This window comes from Passer montanus, unplaced genomic scaffold (genome assembly GCF_014805655.1).
Source record: "Passer montanus isolate IOZ18808 unplaced genomic scaffold, ASM1480565v1 scaffold2, whole genome shotgun sequence".
NCBI lineage: Eukaryota > Metazoa > Chordata > Aves > Passeriformes > Passeridae > Passer > Passer montanus.
Genome location: NW_024366591.1, coordinates 9,199,875 through 9,226,667, shown reverse-complemented (window position 1 = coordinate 9,226,667; position 26,793 = coordinate 9,199,875). Strand labels below are relative to the sequence as shown.

Here is a 26,793-nt window from a genome sequence, read left to right as displayed (position 1 = left end):
ATCAGAGCAAGCAGCAAACACGTAGATTTATGAGAAAGGAATACAGATTGCATTTTCAGAGGCTCTCCTGGAGTTGAGGAATACATTTAGTGCAGGTGGCTCAGAGTGCAACTGCAGTGTGAGCTGCAGATTGAGCTCTGGGAAGCAGGAGCCCCAGGCAAGAGGCTGTGGAGTGGTGCTGACCTTTTGCATTCCTGGGGGAATACAGTGGACTTGGCTGAATTTTAGCTGACTTATACCACTATATACTTCATACTGATTGATGTGTTAGTAAAAAGCAAACAACGTGTTAGGAAGAATGAAATCCTAATAATATCAACCTTGTATTTTCAGAAACTTGGCTGTGGAAACACATAGATTTTAATAGAGTTATTATTATTGCATGTACAGAACATGGCATGAAAATGCATAAAGTATAAAATCATTTTATATATGCATATTTCTTGTTATATTCTTTTTTACTTACTACATACTTTTACTACTGTTTTTACTTTAGGATGAAGAAAAGCTTAAAAAAAGCATCTGCACATTTTTATCAGTGTTGGCCCACTTTGACATCATTCTTCAAAATACCTCAGAGAAGGTACATCTCTCTAAGAATGTTCATTCTTTATTCACTTCCAGTGCATATACAGAGTTCTGAATTGAAAACAGGCTGCCAAAATGGTTTAATTATCTCTTTAATACCTACTTCCTACTAAGGTATCCTTTGTTATGCAAAACACTAATTCTTCCTGTCACCTCTGTAAAATATTTGACTTAGGAAAATTAGCTAACTTAGCAGGTGTTCTGGATACATAGAGCCTGATTACCTGTGAAATTTTCTAGAATAGCTAGAAAATTTCCTTGGTTTTAAGTAAACATGTGGATGCACCTGGGTTTGTTTTTCTTGCTGCTCTTTTAATCAGAAATAAGTAGACATTTCCTTATAGGCAGAATAATGATTTCTAAAACAAATAAATACATTTTCAAAGAGCAAGTGAGGCTGCAGGTTTTGTCCTCAGTAGATGGAAAGAAGGAAATTATTATCATTTTAAAGCTTCGTGATTTCCAAAGGGGTATCTTTTGAGGAACTTTTTCTTGGTCCACTCATAACTTCTGAATTGTACATTAAAACTTAACATGAAAGAAGCTTCTTTGTTTCTTTAGAAGCCAGCTTTGAAGAAAGCCCTCATAGTTGTTCTACAGTGGTGTTTCAGCCATAATTTCAGCGTTCGGCTTTATGCATTAATTGCCCTTAAAAAAATCTGGGGCATGTGCAGAATGCTGCATGTGGAAGAATTTGAAGCTCTGACACCAGTTATTGAATCTAGCCTGCAACAGGTGGAAAACATGCACGGCACAGGGTTAGTAACATTCTTTACAGCTTAACATTGTCATTCTGAGCCTTTTGCAGCAAGTTATATTTTCTAAAATGGCACTTGATAATTCTTATGGGGTTTTATGGGGGTTTTTATCTCTATTTAAAAAGAAGTTGGTGTGGGGAGACAGGGTACAGAAAAAAGCAGCAAAGGGAAGTCTTGACTTAGGTTTTTTTTTTTTTTTTTAACAACTAAAAGCTGACATTGAATCATAGGCTAGTATCCTGTTTCCATAGGATACTTCCTGCCAAACTCACTCCTTTTGATAATAGAATTTGGAGTTGTTTCTTTTGGGCCTTTCTTGAAACATAAGTAAAACTTACTTTATGCTCTTAATTTTTTAAAAATACTTGTTGAAGTATTTTCTTTCCTATACATGATACAGTAAGTAAATTAGGTTGCCTTATTCCAATCTTACAATTGAATTTTAAAATTTAATTTATGTTGCTTTTTAAGTTTATCTTACATTACTTTCTGCACTTGCAGGAATGCCAAAAGGAACTGGCAGCGAATCCAGGATCACTTCTTCTTTGCAACATTTCATCCAGTTGAGGATTACAGTCTAGAGGCAAGACCATGCTATTTGTCTAGTTTTGCAATTTTATTTTTATCTTTTATGGTATCTTCTAATGTGGGATGACATTATCAACTATTATTCATTTAAACCCCCCAAAAATTACTTCACCCAGATTGTGATGGGCTGTAGACTGAGATTGCATCTTAGTTTTTCTACTTGATACTGTGTTAAAAACCCAGGTCAGTTAGGAAGAGCTATGTGTATAAATGTGCCTATCTGTGGGAATTAATCAGGTTTTACATTTGTGATTGGAAAGGCTCATTCTAGTAACTGAAGAGCATCTACTTAGTTGAGGTAGTTTATTAGGATAATAAAGGCATTTGTTTTTTAAGGCATCTGTTGCCAGAAGCAGTAAGTTGAGGTTGCTTAGTTGGATTGTTTGATGTGAATGGGATAGAGATACATCACTTCCAGAGCACCTTTTTCAGCCGCCTTTTTTGATACATCTCAACTAACAGCTGAATAAACATTTTCAACATTGAAAGTGGAAGGAAGGCAAAAATAAGGGTGCAGATAAATAGAAGAGACAGAAGAACTAAGTTCAAAATATAGGATATTCATGGATATGAATGGGATGTATGTTTTTACACAAACAGTGCCATCTTTGACAGAAGAATTTTTTTCTTCTTTTAACTGTTGTTCTGTGAAATATTTTTGTGAACACAAATATGCTAAACAGTGGAAAGTACAAGTCCTTAACAGGAGGAAAAAACCCAACAAAGCAAGACTAATATTTGTGAAGCATTTAAATGTATTCAGGGTGCATCTTCACCTTTGTCTTGAAGGGTAGATTGGGATAAACAAAAAGTCTGAGTTTTAAACTCTTTGACTTACTCAGCCTTTCCCTTGGGGTGTGTGTTTTTTCCTCCTTGGTAAATCGTGGTTAGCTAGGTGTATTGGTTGTGCTGAGCTAGATTTTACCACTAGATCTTAATGCTTTCAGCAGTTTTTCTTTTGACTTTTCTTTTGATTAAATCACGCCACATCCTTTATTAGAAAGTTCTAAGAGTATTTGACAACTCTTCAGTGTTACACATAGAAGATTTTCTCTAGACCCTTGTGCTGAGAAGCATAGTGTTAATTCTTTGGTATTCTAGAATTTCAGTACAGTAATCAGTGCAGATCCTCAGGAAAAGTTTAATTAGAGAATAAGTCTCGATTTATGGAAGTTTTGGATAGCACTATAAAGTTATGAATATTGAGAGACATACTGGTAAGCTGTATTAAGTACCAAGAAAAAACAAGTATTAAAAGCATAGGAGACTAGATAGTAGACATGTTCCATTTAATTACCAGGGATTAAAAATAAATTATCTATTTTTGCTTGCTTTGTGACTCTCTGCTGACAACACTGTGTTCCATTGCAGACAATATTTTACATCCTTCCCCGCCTTTCGGAACTGGCCGAGGATGAATGGATCTCCCTCTCTAAATTTGACAGATTCACTGACATTCCTTTGCCAGCAGCATTTCAGCAGCGCCATTCCCGGAGGGAGCTTCATGATCTGAAACCAAGTGACTGGTCTCAGCAAGACATGGGTAAAATATAACCAATCTGTAGTAATTATTTGTGTAGTAATTATTTGTGTGGGGTAGCTGTGTACATCTGTATTCAGTCTGACCTCTGGTTTTCAGCTGAAGTAAACTTGCATCTATGTGAGCAGAACATGTCCCATAAAATAACAGATGATGATGAATGGTATCTCCAGTATTACCATTTGGATTATCTTCTTTATTGAAGCACTAGTTTCACTCCCACTGGCATGTCCATATGAGCATACAATTTGTTGTGACAGGTTCACATTTGGCTGAAGCAGACAGCCAGACAGAGTGGACTGATGTTCAGAAGAAGATTATACCCTGGAAGAACAGTACTCCTGGTTTAGACTTGGAAATGGCATTTCAGGATCGTGCTGCTAAACTTGGCAAATCAAACAGCAGATTGATTGTGGTGGCTTCACTTATTGATAAACCTACCAATTTAGGAGGTAAGGTTGATTGCACATAGTCAAACTTTTATTTTAGACCTTGGAGCACACTTAGAGAATAGAAGTTAATTTCATTTTATGTTGATAATTAGAAAATTATTTAAGTACTGCTCAGAAGAATAGATCATTATCCTGAAAGAAACTGGTAGCCAAAGAAAATCCTACCCACTTCAGAGAAAGGGGTCTTCTGCAGTTACATTTCAGGGGAAAAAAAAAGAAGTGCTTACATATAGCTTGCATTAACTAAGTAGAATTTTGCTGTAAATCAAGCTCAGTTTCTTGCTAATTCTGCATTTGCTACAGTAGTTTTTCAACTGTGTAAGCAATTAAAGGAAATTACTTGGGTTTTCATTTTTCTCTGTAACAATTAAACCAAATCTTGTAAACCTACAAGATTCTCATGTCTGTTGGACAGCAGAGTCCCATTTCCCCATTAAGACTGCTTTCACGATGTGTCAGCTGTGAATACCAAATCCTGCAAATACTTTACTGCCATTTGTGTTTGATGTTAGCTGTTTCAGTAACTGCAATGAGTAATGAAAAGCCCACAAGCTAGTGCTGTCTGCACTGTAATGCTGTTATGTGTCATCCTCTGTCATTTAACAGGTCCTGGATTTAAAGCTTAAGCTTGTGTGTGGATGTGTCAAACCACCCATCCCTGCTAAGGCTTGGACACTTAACTCCTTACTTTGTATAATTAGTATTGTAAAAGCATGTTGTCAAGACACAGTGCTTTTCTAATTTTTATCTTTCTGCTAAATTACAAAACACTTTTTTCCTGTAATTTGTATGGAACAAGGTGTGGCTTGGAAGACCTGAAACTAATTAAAAATAGATAACTAAAGTAGCCATTTCTCTTTTGCATTCTTTGTCATTTTCCCTTGGTGTTCTGGCTCGGTGTTTATTTTCTACACAAAAATCACTTTATTTCTTGTTTTTGTAGGTTTATGTCGTACTAGTGAAATATTTGGGGCATCTGCACTAGTTGTTGGCAGTCTTCATTATATACAGGATAAGCAGTTTCAGCATCTGAGTGTTTCTGCAGAGCAGTGGCTCCCCCTTGTTGAGGTGAATGGAAACATTTTAATAGCTAAAAAATATACTCAGAATCTTCAGTTTGTCAGATGCATAGTTCAGAGCCTTACATTTTTTATCTTGAAAAAAATTATCTTTTTGTTTAATGGAAGCTCCTGCTGTTACCTCTGACACGTCAATCTTATAAAAAATAATTCAGAAAATACTTGCAATTTTTTATTGTTGTGATAAACAGATTATGTCAGCTGTCATTGCTACATCTTTCTTCATGATATTGGTGGGGATATTTTGTGCCACTAACTTTTTGTGCTACTGCTGAAGAGCTTTTAAAATGTTAAGCTCTATATGTGGACAGAGTCTTTGGGGATGAAAGTCATTCATCTTAACAAATGTCCAAGTAAATTGTTTGGTTTATTCTTTTTTTACAGTAATTTCAGAAGTTTACAAAAGGTGATATTTATATATTTCCATATTTCCCTCTACTTTTAATGCATAGGTGAAACCATCTCAGCTTGTTGATTATTTAGAGCAGAAGAAAACGGAAGGCTACACTATTATTGGTGTGGAGCAAACAGCTAAAAGCTTTGATCTTACAGAATATTGCTTCCCAGAGAAATCACTATTATTGCTGGGGTAAGAGCACACACAGTTTTGTAAACCTACATCTTGCAGTCCATCCCTTTCTCTAGTCAGAGTATGGTCACGTGAAAACCAAGTGATGTCGGTAAAGATGATTCTGGAATGGGAAAGGATCATGGCAGTCCTTGGCTTTGTGTGCTAAAGACCACGAAGTATCTACTGAATGACCCTTCTCACATTTAATAACCTATCCATACACTGCAACACCTTTTAATAAGGGGTGAAGGTAGCAACAGCATGCGTTGTATTTTTCTAGGAGTGTTGAAGACATCATCTGTACAGCTCAGTTGTTGGGGCCCTGTCTGTGGGGAGCTCAGCCAGGAGGAGGCTGCGTTTGCCCTGCTGAGCTTGGTGAGGAGGGCTGGAGCAGATTGAGTTTGCATGGCTGGGAGGTGATTTAAAGGTTCAGGATGAGAGGCACAAGATGAAGTAGCAAGTCTTGGCAGTACAAGCAGAGCACGGGACAACTTCAGAGAAGAGCAGTTATCAGTTTCTATAAGCAGACAAGCCTCAGGTGTGATACAAAGGGAGGGAGGCTACTTAAAGAAATCTGCAGTAAAGCACATAAGAGTGAGAAAGCTCCTTGGCATTGCAGGGCTACTGAGTGAGACCAGGAAGAAGGGCCTGGCTATCCTCTTAGGACAAAGATTTTTTTTTTCCATCTTTTTTACATGTAGCTTGTCATCAGAATGGAGTGCTCATAATCACTTTGTTCCCTTCTAATTAAAAACAATAGTTTTGATTGACAGTAAACATCAATATCCTTTGGTATACTCAGTTTTTGACATTCTTTGCCAAGACCGAATGTGAAGTGGGCATTTGAGCTTTCCTGCTGTGCCATGTGATTTCACCATGAGTCTCTATGCTGGATGCTCAGCTATTGCTGGACCAGTGAACTGAAAACTTGACTCTTCCAGCAGGTTTTTTACATCAAAACTTAAGTCAGCTTTCTCCATGTTTTCTTTGCAATGTATTACTGTTTTTAAACAATTTATTTCTTGTCATCAGTTATCCCATAGGCAGACGTGCCATTTGTCAAGAGGTGCTTGGATGCTGTTTTGACATTTTGTATTTCTTGCTTTCTGGAACACACATGCCCTCTCTCAGATACAAGTTACTGTTTCTTCTTTACTAGAAATGAACATGAAGGAATCCCAGCCAACCTGATTCACCACCTGGATGTCTGTGTGGAAATTCCTCAGCAGGGCATTATCCGGTCACTCAACGTTCATGTGAGTGGAGCTCTGCTCATCTGGGAGTACACAAGACAACAAGTGATCAAGCAAAAACAGCAGCAATAACTGCCCAGAGTCTCGTGCCTTACTGTACAGCTGGACGGCTTCCTACGGTGCTACGATGTGAAGTTCTGGAGATGAGATACAAACTCAGGGTGAACGAGGATTCTTAACTTTGCATGTTCTGTTCTCTGTAGTGTTCAGAGTGACTTTTAAATGCCTTAATATTTTACCTCCTTAAATTGTTGCATTGGAAATAAATACTATTTATATTGCAGATTGTGTGTGTTTTTTCTGCTGAATGTCAGCACAGTACTGTGAACAATCTCAAATTTAAAAACGGGGATTTTTACTGCAGGAACTTCAGTTGTGGTGACTGTGCTTGAAATCGAAGTTGTGCCGTGCCTTCAACCACACTATTAAATGATTCCAGCACCTAAATATACTAGGTTATATGATTTTTGGAAGGTAACTCCACTTACATAATTACATTCAATGCTGCTCCTTGTTTAAATGCCTTCTACAGCCACATTTATTAATCCTGCTGTAAACAGTCTGTACCTTTAAATAAAGCTGCATCACTAAGGTAATCCAATCATACAGAAGGCCATAATTTGGGAATTGTCATAAATAACTGGACATACTTCTAGTAGAGATACTGACTGAAAACTTATCACCAGTGTAAAAATTCCTGTTGCTTAAAAAAGAGCATACTCGAAACCCAGACTTACATATCATATGCACTGGATGCTTTAGGTCTTCTAATGACCACTGATGTATACGTTAATATCTGACTTCAACTGTATTTTAAAATACTTTGAAATACCTGGTAAATGACAAATATAAATTTTATTATACAACCCACTGCTTTCAACAAGAAAGTCAAGTTGGAATGGACTTTTTTAATTTAGGAAAAAGGTGGTTCACTTACTGAAAAACAGTTTCATTTTATCTTTAGAATATGTACATAGCAGTATTAAATAATCATTTATTCCTGTGAAACACTTTTACTAATTACACATTCAAACCCTTAAATTTATGAACAGCTCTGCACCATATTTCTTTGACTTAAACTCATCAAAAAGCTGCCCATGACTCCTTTTTTTAGCAGACATGTGAGACCTGGCAACAAGAAGAGCAGTCTGCATTTCAGGGAGACTGCTACATTACCAGTTCTTGCACTCAAGCAGCTTTGTTGCTTTCTCTGGCTTCTTCCTTCTATAGTTACTCTGACTTGATTTGAGAGCAGAGGTCCTAAGACTTTCCAGCAGTTTCTGGCGGATGATACCCTTCTGTTTCAAGCTTCTTTTTATATTTTAAAAAGTCTCTTCTTTTGTCAAAGTGTTTAACCTGTTTAAAAAGAGAAACTGTGTTCACTATAAGAAATTAGCAAGAGGAAGGCGCTTTATGTAAGCAGTCTTTGATCACCGAAGTGAAGGAGGATTTAATGCACTAGTTATGAGTTTCTTCTGTTGAAGACTAAAGAGTGGCCTGTTTAGTTTTTGGGGGTTCTTTACCATTTTGAAATTGAACTTAAAACTAAAGTTCACCACACTGTTACTTCATGAAGATCTTATATGCTTTTCTCTTTACACTGCTCTGAACAAAAACTGTCATGCAAAGGTAAGTCCAGCAGCTTTTCTATGGTATCACAGCCCATGTAACCTGAGTTCAGTGTCTAGAACTGCTGATGTGCATGGTGCAAAGCCCTGCAGATGAGACCATCATCCCTAGAGATAACAAACAGCAGAACTGCACTGTTCAAAGTGCCAGTCAGTGCAGCAGCTGTGAGGATACTCAGGCTTTTCAAGTGACTTCAGTCTACTACCTGCAGCAGGAACTCTTCAGACCCTCCAACACCACTGCTACCAAAGGGCAGTGCCTATTAAAAAAGAATTACAGCTTGAGCTCAGGCAACTAAAAAACACAACATGAATGGATTACATTGCAGGCAGGTGCCTTACTGTGAAATTACACTGCAGGAAAAAAAGGTTTTTTTATGCACAAGGCATCAGATGCCAGTCTTAAAATGCCAGGCACTGCACGGCCTGTATGGCAGTTCCCTTCAGTTCTGGCCTTTAAATAGGAATTTCTGGGTACTTCTACAAGCTTCTAAAACGTTTTGGTTTAATTACAACAATAACCCTGTGTGTTCATCTGGAAGTCTGAGACACGATTTTCCCCCTTTGTACTATACGCTTAACACTGCTTTTCCTAGTTCCCGGGCCATCAGGGGTACGCTAGGAGCCGTCCTTTCCCAGGCAGCAGAAGTGTGCGAACCAGGCTACCCCTGGCAGTAGGGCGAGCTCCAGGCTGCCCAGGCAGGCAAATACTGGGGGAGCGGAGCAGCCGTGCCCAGGCTGGAGCCGCATCCCGCCGGGGCTGCGCGCACGGTGCTCACCCACTGCTGCGGGCAGCGCGACTCGAAGGCCCGGCGCAGCTTCTCGCACTTGGCGGCGTCATCCCCGTGGCTGTCCAGGCACTGCCAGAACTCGTCCCGGGCCCCCCAGCACGCCTTCCTCTCCTCCATCGTCGGCGCCGCCATCCCGGCTGCCGCCCTGGACACAAGGAGGCCGCAGGCCGAGCGCTCCCGGCCTGCCCGCCGTGCCGGGAGCTGACTGACAGGCTGGCCGCCCCTCACGGCGCCGCGATCGCGCACCCACCGCCGCCCGCCCGCCAAGGTCGCGCTCCGGAAGCGATCCCAGCCCTTTCCCGGGGCGGGGCGGCCGCCTGTCCCGCCCCGCGGTGCCGGCACAGACCTGCCCGCGTCCTTCTGTCCGCAGGGATCCCGCAATCCCGTTAGGGCTGCCGCTGCCTCTCGGTGCAGAAGGTGTTTGGAAGTGTCGGTTGCCTGATGTGCTTTTCTGTACTTAATTTCTTTCCCGTGTCGTCCTCTGTTGTCCAGCGCACGGTAAAGAGCTGTTCTTCTCGTGAGTTCCGTGCAGTGCCGTAGTGGATTGTCTGCTCAAAGAAACGAAGTGTCTCTGCTTTCCTTTTTGGGGCGTCGGAAAAACAGCTGGATAAAATCACGGTGTAAAATGTCTGGGGCCGGGACCACTTTCCGTGTGGTGTTCGTAAAGCAGCTCATAGGAGCTGGAAGCCAGGTTCAGTAATGCTGAGCAATGGCACCTGCTCTGAGCTGCTTCAGGCTTTGTTAATTTAATGAATTAGGGGGAAAAAAAAATCTGAGAGCACTTACAGCGCTGGAGATTTGCCGCGCTTTAAATAGCATGGCAGTAAGGTAGTGACTGGGTGGAAGGCTGAAAGATAGCATATACATGTAATGCATTTTTGACAGTTTTCCTTGCAGCAGGGTTCCTCCTGAGAGCTGATCCATTGATTTCATTTAGTATGCACAAACCACTCTAGAGAGGTTTCTTGGAACGGACTCTGTCACGGAAGCAAGTGAAAGAAAGTGAAAGAAAAACATACCTGTAGTCAAGGTGGTAAAAGAGCAGGAGAAGCCTGGGGGCAGCCAGGTGGTGACCGAAGTCTGCAGCGCTGGTAGAGAGCATCCAGAGGCACGCTCTGTTTCATTATTTCATTTGGGACTCGGTGGCATTTCCTGCACGCCAAAGAATTGGCGGTGTCCTTTCACGCATCAATTCCACCTGGTAATGTGGACCAGTTTTGCAGTTTTGAAAGCTACGGCGCATGTTCCCATAGTAACACACTGCAGTTTTGGGAAAGGTGACATTTTTGCAGCTGGGAAGAGCCTAACTCTGCCAGCTGCTGAGCCCTTGGCAGCTCCCAGAATGTCCGGCAGCTTTCCTGGGAGTTTGCTGAGCCGGTGCTCTGCCTGGTGCGTGAGGCTGCCCAGCAGCCTGTTCAGGGGTGGCTGTGGCTGTCAGCCCACCTTGAGCTGCCTTTTTTCCTCAGCCCGTGGTAATGATTCTGGCTGGCAGTGCTGAGCATCCTCGCCTGGTTCTTGCAGGTGTCTCGCTCATCGTGGTACCTGAAAGCTATTTTAGGAGAGGGCTAAAGATTTGCACTTCTTCAGCAGAGCCCCCTCGTAATCCAGCCAGATCTGGAGGGGATTTTGTTTGTTGGAATGCCCAACCCTCCCTTTGGAAGGGACACTCTTTCGGAGCAATGTGAATGTGACTGCTGCTGTACACTTTGGGGTGTATAACACTTGTCCATGCTCTCTGCCCTGCCTATTTGTCTTCTGTTTGCTACACTAAGATAGGTAAGAGATAGAAATATAGTTATATCAGTCATATAGTTTTTCTAATAATAGAACAAGGGGTTTAAGGTGAGTTAAAGTTACTGCAAAAATAGAATTTCAGTTGTTTTTATGTTGCAAAGAATGAACGTAGATTATTGTAGCTCACTTAGGACCCTTTTGCACTCAGGCTTTTGCAAAGCAAGGTTTCACAGGCATGAATATTGAAAAGAAAATTAATGTTAAGTCTCAAGACCAGAACATGTGATAATGGAATGTAATAATAGAAAATGCCAGTTGTGTTTTAGATTTCAAAATTTATGATGTGTGTAAAGTTGTTTAGTTACTGCATTTATGAGACAGAGGGGATAATGTGATTATATATAATTAATCACAAAGCCCAGATAGCACATCTGGGATATTTGTTATAAATAGTTTATTCTTTAATGACCTGTAACCTGAAAAGTAGTCACTGGAGACAATTGTAAATAACTCTGTGTAATGGATATTAAGGAAATTTAGTGATATGGTTTTAGAAAGTGCATGGAAAAAAATTACACAGATTCAGATAATAAATTTTTAATGACAATATTTCCATTTGATTAAACTGCTGTCTATAAGCGGGTGGAGGTTTTTTGTTGTTAGTTGGCCAATTCTAAGTATTTATCTTTAGTCTTTTATTTTGGGAAATGTGCCCAGGGAGTAATGAATGGGATATTTATGGTAATCGACGGAGGCTAATGTTCTAAAAAGATGGGAGGAAAAATTCCAGATTTGTTAGGTGTGCTGGTTTGCCACAGTTGAAGCCTTTGATTTACATTTCCATTTAGCAGTTAGTGAGATAGATGTTAAAGAAGTAGGTGCCAGTTTCCCACTGAAACTCTTGCCAGCAGTGTGTTAGAGTGAATCATGTGGTGTTTATGCAGTAGTCCAGCTCTCAAGCTCTTTTGTGCCTGTTCTTGCTAATTGGGATAGGGCATTGTGTGTGCTTTGCCTTCCAGTTAATGCCCAACTGCTCACTCCTCACCTACAGCCTTACTAACCCCGTATTTAATTGAAATTTTCCCAGTAGATTCTTCATTTGTGACTATAATGATTTCTCCTTTTACTTTGGAAGCAATTAGCATGTTATTGGTGTCCCTACAGCCAATAATAGAAGCAATCCTTGATGTTCTGTAGCTGTGTGCTTATACAAGGAGTTCAGTTAATTTGTTTTTCTTTCATTGAAATATTCCGATGTATGATCCTTATCCATGGCAGATTTTCAGGGAACTGAATTTAAAAATGACTTCTTTAAGCAATATAGCCCTTTGTCTAACTAATTATTTTGCTGGAAATGATAAAGAAATCTTACCGGAGGTAGCCTGGGGCATTTTCTTCTATTGTGGAATAACAAGAAATTTTTTTATAAAATTAAAAAAAAATGTAGTTCAGTCTTAATCTAAGATTCTTTCTCTCCATCCCACCTTCCTTCTTAAATGTCAGTTAAAGATGTAACTCTGACTTCTTTGGCTATACGGTGTTCTTTGCTACGCTTGGTGAAAGAAAATAATTATAAAAAAGCAAAGTTGTTACAATGATTTGCTGGTACTGTACCAGCTTTTATTTATTAATAAAATCTACCTGGTTTTATTATTAAAAGGAGTAAATTAAGCAAAGAAGCCTTATGAACTGCATACAGTAATCTTAGATTGGAAACATTTAAGAGGTGTATACTGTACTTTCTACGGCCTTATGCAAAGCACTTCTCTTCATTATTTCATAAAGACTTCACTCTGTGTTTTACTTTTGTGAGTTTCTTTTTAACAATAACATGCCTAAACTTCAGACGAAGTAGCAAAAATTCAGGTTTATGTATGAATAAAGAAGGAGTGTATGAGGAGAAGGAAAACGTTATTTCATAAAGACTTCACTCTGTGTTTTACTTTTGTGAGTTTCTTTTTAACAATAGCATGCCTAAACTTCAGATGAGTTAGCAAAAATTTAGGCTTATGTATGACTGAAGAAGGAGGAGTGCATGAGGAGAAGGAAAACAGTAGGTTTTGTTGGGTAATCTTAGCAGATCAGTTCTCCAGATCCCTAAGAAGATGTGAATTAGCATATGGGTTGGTTGGTTGGTTGGTTGGTTGGTTGGTTATGTAGCTGTGTGTTGGGATTCTTAACTCCATTTCTTCAGAAGACTCTCTTTGCTGGGTGTTGTGGTGGGTATCCCTGCACTAGGGAGTGCCAGTGTGATGTGGACCTGGAGGATGCAGCACACCAGGGGTTGGGACAGCATGAGGGACAGAGGCAGAGACAGTGCCCCAGCTTTCTGTGCAGCTCCCTGTGTACCAGAGGCTGGCTGCGTGCATCCCCTCCTAGCGCTGGAGGGGATTTGGCTGGGAAAGATGAGCCAGCTGTGCAGGCTGATATGGAGACAGAGGGGAAAGAATAGACAGAATGGTTGTTCTTCACCTTCTCCAGGCCTGTGTTTAGTGATTTGAAGCCTGCTGAGCAAAGGCTTGTCTTGTCTTCGTGGCCTCTCATGGACATCAGTGGGGTTCCTTGTGGAGTGTGGTCTGAAAATAACTAGGTACCTTGTGGCGTGGTGATTGTGGTGAAGAAAAAGCCCAAAAACTGCAGGTTTTGGATTCTTTTAGGTGATGAAGTAATTTACATTATTTGTAGGCACTTGTTTTTAATGCCAGAATTCCATTTTTCTTCAGTTGTTAGAAAGGAAGAAAACAGAAAAAGGAGTATTTTGGGAAAAGCAGGCAATGGTGGGAAGACTGACTAATTCTCACTCTTCTGTTGGCTCCTGCTTAGCTCCTGCTTAGCTCCTGCTTAGCTCCTGGTTAGCTCCTGGTTAGCAAGCCAACCAAGGATAAGTTTGCTTTGCAGCAATGTTGATGCTCAGCTTTTTTCAAGAAAGTTAGATAGGAAATTGGAAATCTGCCTGTTCTACAAGCAGACTTCAGTTTTCAAAGCCATGTAGCTAGAAGAGGAGTTTTGAGTTTAACTGTTTAACCGGATGTCTTCAAATTTCTGAGACATGTTATGTGCTAGAGAAAGGAAGTGGTTCCTAGTTCTCTCTAAGACTGAAGCACATCCTAACATTTTTTATAAAATACCCATTTGCATTCTTGCATTCAGGTATTGTATTTATTAACTCATCAGCTGCACCAATTACCTTATGTGCACTATAGACATTGTCTGCAGTGTAGGTGTACTGTACCAGATGGGATTGCTTACACATGCACAAAGGCAGCATCGTTCTCAAACATGGTATTTGCTGCCAAGATCAATATCAATTTTCTTAGTAGCCAAGGTAGCAAGTGAGATGCCTTTGACCAAATCCAAAATCACACGATGAAAGAGTGATGCTTGTTGTACAAGTCAGGAAGGCATTTTAAATGTATAATTGGCCAAAAATCACCTGGAGACCATTATGCAGCTTGCTCTGCCTTCTATGCTGCAGTCATTAAAAACTTGGCAGCTTCAGAAGCAAAGGGGCAGTGAGACCTATTGCTGGGAGCCTGGAAAGCTACATCCACTGCTACATCCATAGTATATGCTTATGGCCAGGAAAGACAAGTTCACATTTTTGAAGTATTTACAAATCCTGCTGCTTGGATCTCACAGGAATCCAGGTTTTCATTCAAGAATCTTCTAAGTGTCTGGGTCAGTCGTGGGCATGTGCAAAAGCTGCTGTTTGGTGTAAATATTCTGTGGAATGTAGGCAAAAAAGCCCTTCCTTAAGGAAAGGCAAAATGTTGCTGAAGTCTCAGTCTCTCAGTTGTCTTGTCCTTTCATGTTAAAAAGAGTCTGAAGAATGGATGACTTTCTGCAGACTTATTTTGGCTCCCTTTTTTTGAGATAATCGGAAACACTACGCTTAGATTTTTGAAGTGTTTTTAATGATGCTTCTTAAAAAAGAAATGAAACTACTGTGGATAAAAGGACATTTTCTTGTGGCTTAACAACTGAGTAGTGAGGCAGGAAATAGCAGGAAAAAAATTGCTGTTCAAAAGGAGAGAGATTACCAAAGGAGCTGTGCTGAGGTCAGTCTTCTTGGTCACTGATTGGTCAAATGATTGGTCAAAAATCCCTTTACTGATAATACTTTTTTACTGATTCAAGAGACTAACACTGAAAGGGAATCTGTCACTGTCATGTAGCCAAACAGCAAAATAGCTCTTTGCTGTTGTTCCCAATCAATGCACTGATGGCTGTCGTGAGGTGTTAGGGGGACTGAATCTAGAAGAGGAGGGAAGCCTGTGATAAAGAGCTGGAAAATTCTCTTCTGAAGGGATCATCTGCTTCAGCAGTAGGATTAAAGAACTGTCTCTAGGTCGTTGTACAAAAACTGCATATGACAGGCTCCTAAGTACATTGCTAATGTGACCCCCACAACCTCCCTTGTTTAAGCCTTTTCCAGAATTGTAACTCTGCTTAAAAGTTCCACTCTTCTCTCTGAGAGGTTGTTTGCTTCCTAGTATACCTGTAAAGTACATGGATAAATACTAATTGCCACCTTCTTTAAAATCATCTTGTGCATATCTGAAGACCCTCCTAACAGAGTTTCAGGTAGAAAAGAAAAGTATAAGGTTTATTATTTTCAGAAACAATAGTTTGATACTGGTCCTGTCCTTAAGACTTTGATTTCCCCTTAGAAGATTTTTAGGCTACAGTTCATAAGATCTTTATGCTCTTTCTTTTTCTTGCTTCCTTTTTAATGTTCAGGACTCTGCATAAGGTTCAGATTATTATGTAAATGCCCTAGAACATGTCAGCTAAAGAAGGGAATCTGATTGTTTCTCTTTTAGTAATTATGAGGTAATTAAATTCATCCAATCAAACTCCATTTCTACAGGCAGAGTTTCTGCAGAGAGAGTTTGCATGAGGACTGGACTGTGAAATAAGCTTGGCCTTCACCAAGGAATTGCTCAGGTTTGGAGGCCTTGAAGGCTCCATCCTTTCTGCAGTACAAGCAGGGGACCTGGAGCTGAACTCGCTGTAATTTGTGGCTGTACAGCATGGACACAGACTCTCATTTCTTCGAACTGGAGTCATTGCAATGGACAGGGGGGCATTTTGCCCAGGAAGGTGTTTCACAAAAGGCATTTATTTCTGATTCTATCATCAGCTCTCCTGTGCTTCTGCTTCACATGAGCTGCATTGTTTCTGGCTGCTTTCTTTCCCTCTTCCTTGAAGAGATGCCCAGTCCCAGGCTGCTGCCTGAGCCCACACAGCCAAGGCAAGGTGGCTGGTGCTATTCCTAGGGCTTGTGAAGGGCTGGAGAATCGATACCCTTTTCAGTGAAGAGGAGGGTGTTTCCATTTATTTCAGTTGTGCCCATTTGTGAGTTTATTTGGAATATGATCCAGAGCTATGCAAATCCCTCTAGGCTTTCATGTTCACTCACTGCACAGGGAAACCTTCACTTCTCTGTTTGTTTTTGGGCCTGCACCCAAAATAGCAGGCAGCTTTTTGACCCGAAATGGTGTCAGCCTGGTCATGTTGCCTTCTCTGTAAGTTGAAGATACAGTGTCCTTAGTAACTCTGACCAGCTCAATATTGCACTCTTTGACCACTATGGAGAGCTGGGGATGGGAGATTTGTTCCCAAGCTCATAGTTCCAAAGGGAGATTTGTTCCCAAGCTCACAGGAAACATCAAGCCCCAGAACCTGGTGATCTACAGGTCCTGCTAGTCTAGCCTCAGCTCCCAAAACAGTTAAGCTACATACTGGTTTCAGTGTCTTTTGTTCATCTGTTGCTTACTGTGGTTGGATTTCTGCTCTTCATGGCTGTGTTCTGAAGACTGCTGATATGAATACAGCCATTCTAGACAGAGGAAAAGCTTTTTGAAATAAGCCCATCTCTGACCCATATGCTGATAAAAGACTCATGCAGTGTCTGTGGAGAGTTGCAATAAAAAATTGTTATAAAGATAGCAGCAGGAGACAGCCGGACAAGAACAAAGGCACACAAGGCAGGAGGAGGACTGCTGTGCCTCCTCACTGCTGTATTCTGCAGCAGTGAAAGCCAGCAGCTGCAATGAGGTCTGATGATGCTATTTGCTTTTCTGAGATTTTTTTTCTCAGTTTGCTGTTATAACAAGCCCACTGGACACTTGTTACTGGACACTTAGAGCCCTAAATTGGGCCAGACAATTGCCAGTCCAGATCAGCCCTTGAACAAGGGTGCACACTTGTGGCTGGCAGTGCTCTGTCAGGGCAGGAGATGCACAATGATGATGCAGGAGACCAGCTTCTGAGACACCTGAAGAAGCCTCATGATGGAGGGACCTGCAGTTCTGCCGAAGGAGGAGGCTCAAGGTGGCCAATGGTGGGCTAAAAGTGCTAATTCCAGGCTTGTGTGGCTCTGCTGCACAGCAGGTATGACCCTGCAGGGCAGTGTGGGGGCTGACCCACAGACTGCTGCAGAGATTGCACACACTGCTTTGGCCTCTGAGGGCAAGCAGGAGAGTCTGCCACAGCTCAGCCCTCCTCTCCAGGGCACTGAATTTGTCCTGGGCATCCTTTCACAGTCTGAGATCAGGAGTTCACCTGAAGGGTGGCCCAGTTACATCTAATGCCTTCTCAGAGGGGTTTGCTCTGGCTTGTCCTTCTGTGCCAACAACTCCAGTTTTTTCATTCCTCACCTTCAGACCTGTGATGCTTTGGCACTTAGAGATGTGCACACATACCATGTGGACATACTGTGTTTTTGTTCTCCTAATCACATCCTGGACTTCACTGTCTGGAAGGCTTTTCTACGCAGTGGCTTACTGTCAAGTCAAGGTGTTTATGCTTAGGGCAAGGTGTTGCCTGAAGAAATGTAGGTCCTTTCATCTGGTTAACATGGCTAGCTCAGAATTGTTTCACATGGGGAAATGTAGTTTGCACAGTTCCCACTCAGAAGGGAGATGGTTCATGAAGTTCTGTTTGGAGTCCCAGCCCTTGCATGTGTTTAGCCTGTTCTCAGGAAGGACAAGCCAACAGAAGCAATGACTTAGTTGCAGACTCTGGTAAATCAGTTTTACTAATGCTGCTGTCCATTCTGGTGCATAAATTCCCTCACAATCAATACTGAAGGGGAAAAAAAACCTGCTTCCCTTTTGTTTTAAACCACACATATTAGTTGCAGTTTTTAAAAGGGCATTTGGAGCCTTTGAATACTTAGAGACTGCATCAAACATACAACAAAATGAAGTGTGGAGATCACAGTAGATGCCACTTTCTGGGACTATGGAAATGGAAGGACTGTTTATATATTCTTCTCTGGCCTTGCTCAGAGAGGAGGCTTGGGGATGATGACATCCTCAAGGACGACAAAATGATTTGTCCATTGATGGAATAAACTTAAATCTGGGAGTTTTGAGGTCAAGTCTCTATGTGTGCCCTTCAATGCAGTTATTGGAGTTGTACCTGTGCTCATGTCTTGTGCCTTTACCCTCCTCTTCCCAAAGAAATAGATATAAAAATTCAGGGGTGTAATCTCTGCTAGCAAGTCTTTAATGTCTGGTCATCAAGCAAAATGGTGGGGACAGGCATACAGCCTGGACTAGGGCCTGGTTATTAATGTACAAATTCATGGCCCACACACTGCCCTAAGTACCTGTTAGCCTATGCACGTATGGCTGCTCACTGATGCATTCAAAGATCAGTTTTTTCTTTGGTCTACTTCTGCTGGATGTCTGTTTCCTCACTGATGCCTACAGCATCCCTCTGGATGGCTTTGTCCAGGTAGTGTAGAGCAGACTGTGCTGTCTTGGACAGACAGGCTGGCAGTGCTGTGAGATGCAGCCTCTGTTGCTTTGATGATCGTGTCTCTCCCTTTTGGTCTCTTTGGCCAAATACTACCCACAGGAGAACTTCAACAAAGTTTCAATCAAGAGAAGGAAAAGGATTTTAAAATCTTTTATTATTTAGCTTTGCCAAACAGATAATGGAATCTGAAGTTGATTTGCTAAAATGTTTTGAAGTGGAAGCCACCCCTGCCTGAGACAAAGAGGACCTCAGTGGCAGCAGGGACCTTAGGCTATGGCAGCAGTTCAAAAGAACACTTTTAATTTTGTATGCAACAATGTAAACTTCAAAAATAGTAAACTATAACCTTTTTCCCCCCCTTTTTTACATAGCATGTGATCTATCACAGATAGAAATTTAATGGCGAACCAAAATCGCATAAGTAAACATCCTGGTGCTTACAAGTTTCATAAAAAGTGTTACATTTGATGTAAATATCTTACATTTTTAACTCTTAACACTCACAATTATGGAGTAAAAGCAACTGGCGATTCACCCCCTTAGTCCATGCTCTCAGACTGTACATCAGCAACCACGCTCTTGCCAGCCCCTTTGATCATTTCTGTCGGATTGTCCCACGCACGGCCAAGATTTCCCCTTCCTCACATTGGCATTAATCAAGCGCAGCTCCCACAGGGGTAAAACCTGTGAAGTGAGAAGAGAACCAGGTCTCCTGCGCTCGACCTTGCAGTCCCCCGGGCCCCACGCTCCCACAGAACCACGGCGTGCGTGGGAGGCACGTCCTGATGTCGGTGGGAATTTGGGGTCCTTTGGGGCCACAAACCTGAGCCCTGCCTTTGCAAGTGCCTCGCAGCAGGACCTGGTTCTGCGTGGATAAAGACAAGAGTTCTGTAGAAGGCACTGGATTTCTCTTGCATGATTTTAAACGTGGACTACAGTCATTTGCAGAATAAGGAGATTTGGGCTGTAGACTGCTTTCTCTCTATGCTTTAGTGCAAGCATTTTTTGCGCTTGAATTTTCCCTGTTTGCAGCGCAACATGCGCTCATCTATATAGAGTGATTTCTAAATCTTCCTTCTGCTCTTCTCCCCCATCTTCCCGCCCCCAAAAAGATTCCCTTTTTTTTTGCTCCTTGAAAACTTTCAAAGTACAGCTCTGGTCAAAAATAAACATGTGATGTAGCATAGCATTTGTTTCTTTTAAATCACAGTGTGCAATGCATCATTCAGTACCTAATGTTCAAAATGTCTGCCCTGCTTTTCATGAAAGTCATTCTTTAAAATAACCTATGCAAATATATTTTGACTATATATTACATTCATTTAAAAAGAGAAGAGAGGTTCTTGGTTTGCAGTTTTTTTTCAGTGTACTACTTAAGTGAAAGGTCAGATGTGAAAAAAGTACAAGCAAACTGGACATGCCAAGACTTGATGCTTTAGATGGTGATCATATCAAAACTGTACAGGTATGTACACCATGTTGGACAGGTGTGCTTCTTCCCAAGAAAAAGACCTTTGCATCATCATATATAACGTTAACCACAAAGTTTTGGTAAAAAGACCATTTAATGAGCAAAGGATGACATGGAAGGGCGAGTTCTCCGGCTTTTATTAGGCAGTCCTGAAGCAATGTCTCCATTCCCTTCGGGAATTTCTTCCTTCTTCCGGACTTTGAGACGTGTGAGGAGCTTTATTACCCAGACATCCCATTCCTCTGGCAAGAGCAACAGGAGGAAGCCCAGGCCAATAATGATGATGGCGATTACTCGGACACTATTGAAGACAATTTCACTCGTGTAGTGATCAACAACTGTGTGGGACATTGAACGGGTGTTATTACCTGGGAAAAGGCATTAGGACAGTATCCCCTTCCCTCCCCCTCACCTCCCCAGCTCTGAGGGCTGTCTGTGGCAGGAGAACATGGCCATGGAGGCAGTGATGGCAAGGGCACTATTTCCTGCAGGTTGAGCACAGCAGGGTATGTCCACCAACAGCACAGGAACTCCTGCTGAGGCGCAGGGACACAGAGAAAGGGGCATTTCCCTTCCCTGCACAGCAGCTCCTGATTGCAAATATTTCTTGTCACCCTGAGTGCCCTGTGAAGTAAGAAACCCTGCCCAAGCTGAGCCATCCACACACTCTGGAGGGACCGCACCTTTTGGTAGCCAGATCTGCCAGAGCAGTGCCCAGCTCTGTGTGCACTTAGTCAGCATGAAGCTGGGAGCTGCCACCTGCACCGTGGCACCAGCTGAGCATGCTGGGTTTTAGGAGCTACTTTAGGTTGGGATTGTGTCTGCACTCCCCTGCCCAGACCTCTCAGACTCTGCAGTCTCTTGGCTTTCAATAAATTTCAGAAAAACTGTCAGAGAAATGTACCAGGCCATGTCCAGAATTGAACTGGCCAGTGTTCTTGATAAACACCCACAGTGCTGTTTACCAAGGCAAGCAGAGTTACTATTTACATATCTGCTCTGAAATGTAAGCAATAATATTTGTTTGAATTTAGTGTTAAGGCGGCCTAGAAGACATCATTAAGAACTGATTTCTGCTTTATCCATGGGTTTTTATTTCAGCCCAGAGATGAATGTCTTCAAATCTACTTTGTTTTTCAGTATGCAGGCTTCTTCGGACAGAAATTTAAAAGCCAATTTCAGGGATTGTGAATATTCATGGAATATTACACAACATGTATTTAACGCATAAAGAATAAATTTTTAATCAGTGTCATCTCTGTAAGTCTTCAAGAGAAGGTGCAAAACATGTTTAATAAATCTATTTTCTTTCATCCCTGCTGTGTATTTGAAAGGCCACAGATTTAATATATTAATTAAGATGCAAAAGACAGAAAATCTTACCTGCGTTCACTGGGACACTCAGTACAATTCCAAGAGAAATCAAGGTGGGGTAGGTAATAGCAATCCCAAAATTTAGTAGAATATTGAATGCTGATGAAGGAAAGAAAAATGTCTTTTAATACAGTGAAATTAGGCAGAAGGAATGTCACTTGAAACACTTATGATTTATTACTCCATTTGTTGTTCAAATAAAGCTTCTCTTGTTTTTCCTGAAGATACCAGAGGACAAAGCTCTGTCTGCTGCATGGCCACCTGCCTGAGACATTGCTGTTTCTGGGGAGCTCTGTGTCCCTCTGGAGTCCAGTGGCAGGACCTGGGTGGGTTTTGGGTACAGCCTGTCTCTCAGCATCATGTGCAGTAATTCCCACTCTTTATACTGATCCAGTGATCCCCTTGGCCCTGCTGAAAGACAACACTCTTCATCTGGGAGATTTCAGCTGAACAGGAGCTTCTGTCTGGGTACTTTTTGGTAGAAAAGCTGCCTCCAGTTGCAGGTGGAAGATGCTGTAAATCTAACCCTCTTCCAGGCAGGAACTTGCTAAATATAATGTCATACAATGAAATTATACTATCACTACTATGGAATGATTATAATAGCACTCCATTGTAATACCATACACAGTTTGTGGGGTGTTTCATGACAAATTAATAATTGCCTTGGATCAAATTCACCCTTGTTTTAAGGTGATCAGCTTTAGCAGAGTCAGGAGAGCCTTGCCAATACTGAGCTTGTTGGGAGCTGGAGCTTTGACTGTCTTCCAGTAGTACCCATGTATTGCACATGCCAGGGATTGCTTGCCAAGTTCTCCACCACTTTCTTACAGACAACTTCCTCTGAGTCCACTGATAAGTAACCTGGAGGTACTTCTGGAGTTGTGATTGTTCAAGGTAAAAGGAGCTGGGACTCAAGACAGGGGTAGAGAAGAGCTATTTCCAGTGGAAATTAATGTTTTAGGAGAGGGGATTCCATCATCCAGTGTAGGGACCAACTGTGGCAGCAAGTCAACACATCTAATTTAACAATGGACAGCATCATGTTTCTGGTAACCTTTAAAATTTAGATTGGCATCCCTCCCCTCTGGGCTCCTTTGGTGACACAGCAGTGGCAGCAGAAGAGAGGATTGCCACCTATCAAAATTTCCATCACTGTGCAACACTACGTTTTCAAAAGTTGACTCCTCTTTAGGAGCAGCAATTACCTCTCTTTAGGAGTAGCAAGTAGTTACTACTGCAGGCAGCAGAGGATTGGAGTCTGGCCTTGACAGGCCTGGCCTAACCTTGCTGTGGGGATGCTGATGAACCCCAGACAATGTCCTCCCAGCAGGGCTGCTTCCATCACAGCCTGGGCAAGTGTTACCTGTTTCTGTCACACAGAGTTCATGAGTAGGAGTTAGGACAAGTTTACAGTTTAGTTACACAGTCTCTTCTAAGGAGAGCCACTGTGTTTTGGTGTGGTAATAATAGCAGAAGCGAGGTCTACATTGGCCCTAGGAATGGACCCTCTTATAATATCTCAAGTTACTAATTAAGTTGAGAAGGGAAAACAGCTCCAGTATGGGAGAAGGGAAAACAGCTCCAGTATGGGAGAGGCTTGCAGTTTCCACCAGTGGCCAGTTTCTGGCACCCTCCTCCAACCCGAGCAGTGTGAGAGTTCCCCCATCTACTCACTCAATAAGAGAATTGAAAATCCGCAGAGGTTCCCCCAAGGAATGATGTCAAAAGAGCTCCAGTACTCCACTTTGGTAAAATAAAGGATGACAGGAATACAGGTAACGAAGAGGACATTGAAGACAGCTAACACAGACAGGAATAAGGCAGCTTCTCCAAATTTAGCACTGCCCAAAAGAAGTTTGAATAAAACCTAAAAGAGGAAAATACACAGGTTTAACTCTCTTGCACCACCATCCCTGGAAGGCTGGCATTCTGTTCTGGCACCTGTGCAGTGATGCTTGCCGGACACTTGGGATGGCTGCTCATGGAACTGTGGTGAGCAGCTTGTGTGGCCCAGCCTTCACCCTCCTGGCACCCCCTGGAACACAGGCAGGGGCAGCTGCCAACTGAGTCCATGCAGAAAGGGCATTCAGCACCTTTGTCTGTACCTGTCCTGAACGGAAAGGTCGCTAACCCTAACTTAGACCTTTCAACTCTTGGTTAGACCCTTCAGTCTTTTTTCTGCACCTCCAGATAATTTGACATTAAGAAGACTGTGGAGCATGGCAGGGGGAGGAGACGAAGCAATCTAGATGAAGAATGCCCCTGCATGAGACATCACTGGTCCAGGCCTTTGGCTGCCACTTGAGCAGTGCTGTGGGGGTGGGCAAGCACAGTCCATGCTGACTGGCTGTCCTTCCACCTTCTCCCTGGGAACTCATCTCCAGGAGGCAGAGCAGAGCAGCAGCCCCACAGCCCAGAGCACAGATGCAGCCTGGGCAATGAGACTACAGGGAGGGATTTAAAAGCTTTGGCTTGTTAGTGGGAAAAGAAAAAAAAAAAGTAGAAATAAAGGCTGTGAGCCTTTATTGCTCTGTGGACAGGTCTTGTCTGCAGTCTGCATTGGTTTTCAGGCTTGTTAGTGGGAAAAAAAAAAAAAAAAAGTAGAAATAAAGGCTGTGAGCAGGCCATCTGTGGCTGGGGACTGCCTGTGGACAGGACCTGTCTGAAGTCTGCATTGGTTTTCACCACAGAGCTGCAGAGATTCTGTTGGATACCATGGTCTGGGAACAGTTTTCCTCTGCTACTGGCTGCAGACAAGGCCAGCCAATGGACTGTGACTTAGTGGTTTGTGCTGCGCTGGCAGTCCCCCTCATCAGTGTCACTTCTCTCCTTTGCCTACACAGAGCCGGCGAGTCTGCAGGGCTGCCGTGCTAGCAGGGCTCTGCCCACTCCCACCATCCCATCACTGGCCAGTGCAGCTGCAATATGGAGCAAAATGTCCCAAAAACCACTTACTCCTCATCTGCCTCCCAAGGACAGCGTGTTGTGTTGCCCCCAGCAGGGCTGTGCTAGCAGGGCTCTGCCCACTCCCACCATCCCATCACTGGCCAGTGCAGTTGTGTTGCTGCTCTGCAATATGGAGCAAAATGTCCCAAAAATCACTTACTCTTCATTTGCCTCCCGAGCGTGTTGTGTTGCCCCCAGCAGGGCCACCTTGGCCTATCCTCCTACCCCAGATAGGCAGTGGCTCTGCTGCACATGGTGAGATCTGCCTGCCCCTTTGGCACACACAGCTCATGGGAACTGAGCCAGAGAGAGCAAGAGCAGGGTGGCAGCAGCAGTGGCAGCAGCATGTGTTGCACAACAGCTGCAGGGCTTCATCTGTCCTGGCATGCAGAGCACACTGCAGAGTAACACCCTGCTGGCACGGCCACCACCACCCTCCTGTGCACGGGCTCTGGGGGAGCAGCCCTGAGACTCCCATTCCCAGAAAGAGTGGCAGTGTCATGGGAAAGGGAACATAGCTAGGCTCTAGCCTTTAATTTTCTCTGGTTTGGTGGGCCATGTCTCTGGTCCTGCAAGGAAATGCTCTCTTAGAGGAATGAGCTGTATGAAACTTCCTGACCTTCCTAGTGTAAGAGATCGTCTGATCTGAGTAAGTGAGCAAAAAGCATCGCAGCACTGTGCTGAGGGGCACAGGCAGATGCTTCTCAGTTTGGCAAGTTTCCCTGGACTGCAGGGCTCTCCTGGCCAGTTCCTCTTGGATGACTGGTACAGTGCAATTCATTAGACCAGATGAAGTTGTCTACACCTCCTGATCTACGCATCTGAGCCAGGGTGGGCAAACCACACTCTACAAATGCTTATTCCTCACTGTGGACTGTGACTCTGAGCACTGTGAGCAGCACAGAGGCAAGTGCCCAGGAGTGTCCCAGGCTGAGTGAAATAGCTCTGCTCAGCAGAGAAGGCTGCATCCTACACATAGTGCAGCTTATCCAGCTGCTCAGGATGAGGTCTTGATTCATAGGCACGTGCTCTGCATTTTAAGGATATGATTGCTTCCATGATAAGCAGTGCTTTAAGCCCCACACAAGCTACATATGTTACTGAAGGAGGATTGGCAAGTGGAGCTAACCAAGTGACTTAAGCTAAATCTCTGCAGAGTGCTTCCTGAACTGCACAGAGGTTTTAAAGTGAGTGATGAGGGTGACAGGCATCTCTGTGGGAGAAAAGAGCCAGGTGTGCTTACCTTGTAGAGAGCAGACATTGAGGCAGAGCCCACCACCAGGGCTATCCCAATAACGGAGTGGCTGTGAAACCCATCAGCATACGTCATCATAACTATCCCTGCAATAGCAAATATAGCAGCCACAATCTGGTTGGAGACAAAGAAAGCAAGAGAGTGTTACTAGACAGTCCTCACAATGGAGAAACAAGCAATGCAGATTTACATTCGAGTGCAGTACTTCTGCATCATCTGCCTATGTAGAAAATAGTAGGAAGCCTGGGCCAATACCCAGGGAGCAGATGCTGCCTGCCCTCGTGGATTCCCTGGCTGCAGGGAAGCTGCAGGCAGAGCTGCAAAGGAGTGGCTGCTCCGGGCGTGTGCAACAGGCCAGACTGCAGGGCTCAGTGCCTCCGACTGAGCTGAAGTGGGGATTTAATCTCTGCCACTGAGCTTCCCCATCAGTGGGTCCCTGCAGCCTGTGCATGACAAAAATACACAAGTAATAATTCCCTGCAGCTTGCAGAAAAGGCTTCGAGTCCTGTTGAAGTTTTGGAGGAAAAAGGTTATAGAACTAAACAGGGGAATAAAATTCACACAACTACTTCCCAGTCTAGACGAGTCATTTCAGAGAGTAGGAGGAGGTTTTCTCCAGCCAGCTATGCACACTGCAATGCCGGAGGGGTGCCTCCCAAACAGAAGAAACATTCACAAAGGCTGGGGACACGCTGCCCCGATTTACCAGGCTGTGCAAGAAATCCCTGGCTTCTCTGGGATTGTCCTGCCAGATGCCTTCAGCCTCTCAGGGTGTTAATTCTGGAGTTAATGGGGCTTTCTCTATGCTCATGCTTCCTGGCTCTGCAGGGCTGTGAGGGATGCCCTGCTTACAACACATGACTTTTGGCTGCAAACTCAAGGTGATGCCTCCAAGATGACTGAGGTATTAATTTATTTTGATCCACAGATGGGTAAGTGCCAGCCAGCTGTCCCCTCTTGCAGGACCAGACTAGGATTTTAAGCCCCATCCA

General features: G+C 42.9%; 3 protein-coding genes across 4 annotated transcripts in view; 1 reads left to right on the top strand and 2 right to left on the bottom strand.

The window, feature by feature from the left end:
* TARBP1 (TAR (HIV-1) RNA binding protein 1) overlaps positions 1-7,112 on the top strand; it is a 32,030-nt gene extending 24,918 nt beyond the window's left edge. Inside the window, exons 23-30 of the mRNA XM_039707129.1 lie at positions 497-583; positions 1,150-1,346; positions 1,848-1,929; positions 3,306-3,477; positions 3,735-3,926; positions 4,870-4,994; positions 5,458-5,594; positions 6,736-7,112. Coding sequence (XP_039563063.1) covers positions 497-583; positions 1,150-1,346; positions 1,848-1,929; positions 3,306-3,477; positions 3,735-3,926; positions 4,870-4,994; positions 5,458-5,594; positions 6,736-6,901 — 1,158 coding nt within the window. The 3' untranslated portion in view covers positions 6,902-7,112. The remainder of the gene's footprint in view (positions 1-496; positions 584-1,149; positions 1,347-1,847; positions 1,930-3,305; positions 3,478-3,734; positions 3,927-4,869; positions 4,995-5,457; positions 5,595-6,735) is intronic.
* A 512-nt stretch (positions 7,113-7,624) lies between these two features.
* Positions 7,625-9,535, bottom strand: LOC120501219 (cytochrome c oxidase assembly factor 6 homolog). The gene is made up of 2 exons (XM_039707130.1): positions 9,237-9,535; positions 7,625-8,185 (listed from the first exon to the last, which is right to left on the bottom strand). Exons 1-2 carry the CDS (start codon positions 9,378-9,380, stop codon positions 8,090-8,092), a joined length of 240 nt encoding a protein of 79 aa, XP_039563064.1. The 5' UTR covers positions 9,381-9,535; the 3' UTR covers positions 7,625-8,089.
* Positions 9,536-18,886: 9,351 nt separating this feature from the next.
* The window catches only part of SLC35F3 (solute carrier family 35 member F3), a 173,577-nt gene continuing 165,670 nt past the window's right edge, over positions 18,887-26,793 (bottom strand). For both annotated transcript variants that reach the window (XM_039707720.1, XM_039707721.1), the window contains 4 exons: positions 25,790-25,915; positions 23,275-23,467; positions 21,607-21,696; positions 18,887-20,561 (listed from right to left, as the gene is read on the bottom strand). In XM_039707720.1, coding sequence (XP_039563654.1) covers positions 20,317-20,561; positions 21,607-21,696; positions 23,275-23,467; positions 25,790-25,915 — 654 coding nt within the window. In that variant the 3' untranslated portion in view covers positions 18,887-20,316. The remainder of the gene's footprint in view (positions 20,562-21,606; positions 21,697-23,274; positions 23,468-25,789; positions 25,916-26,793) is intronic.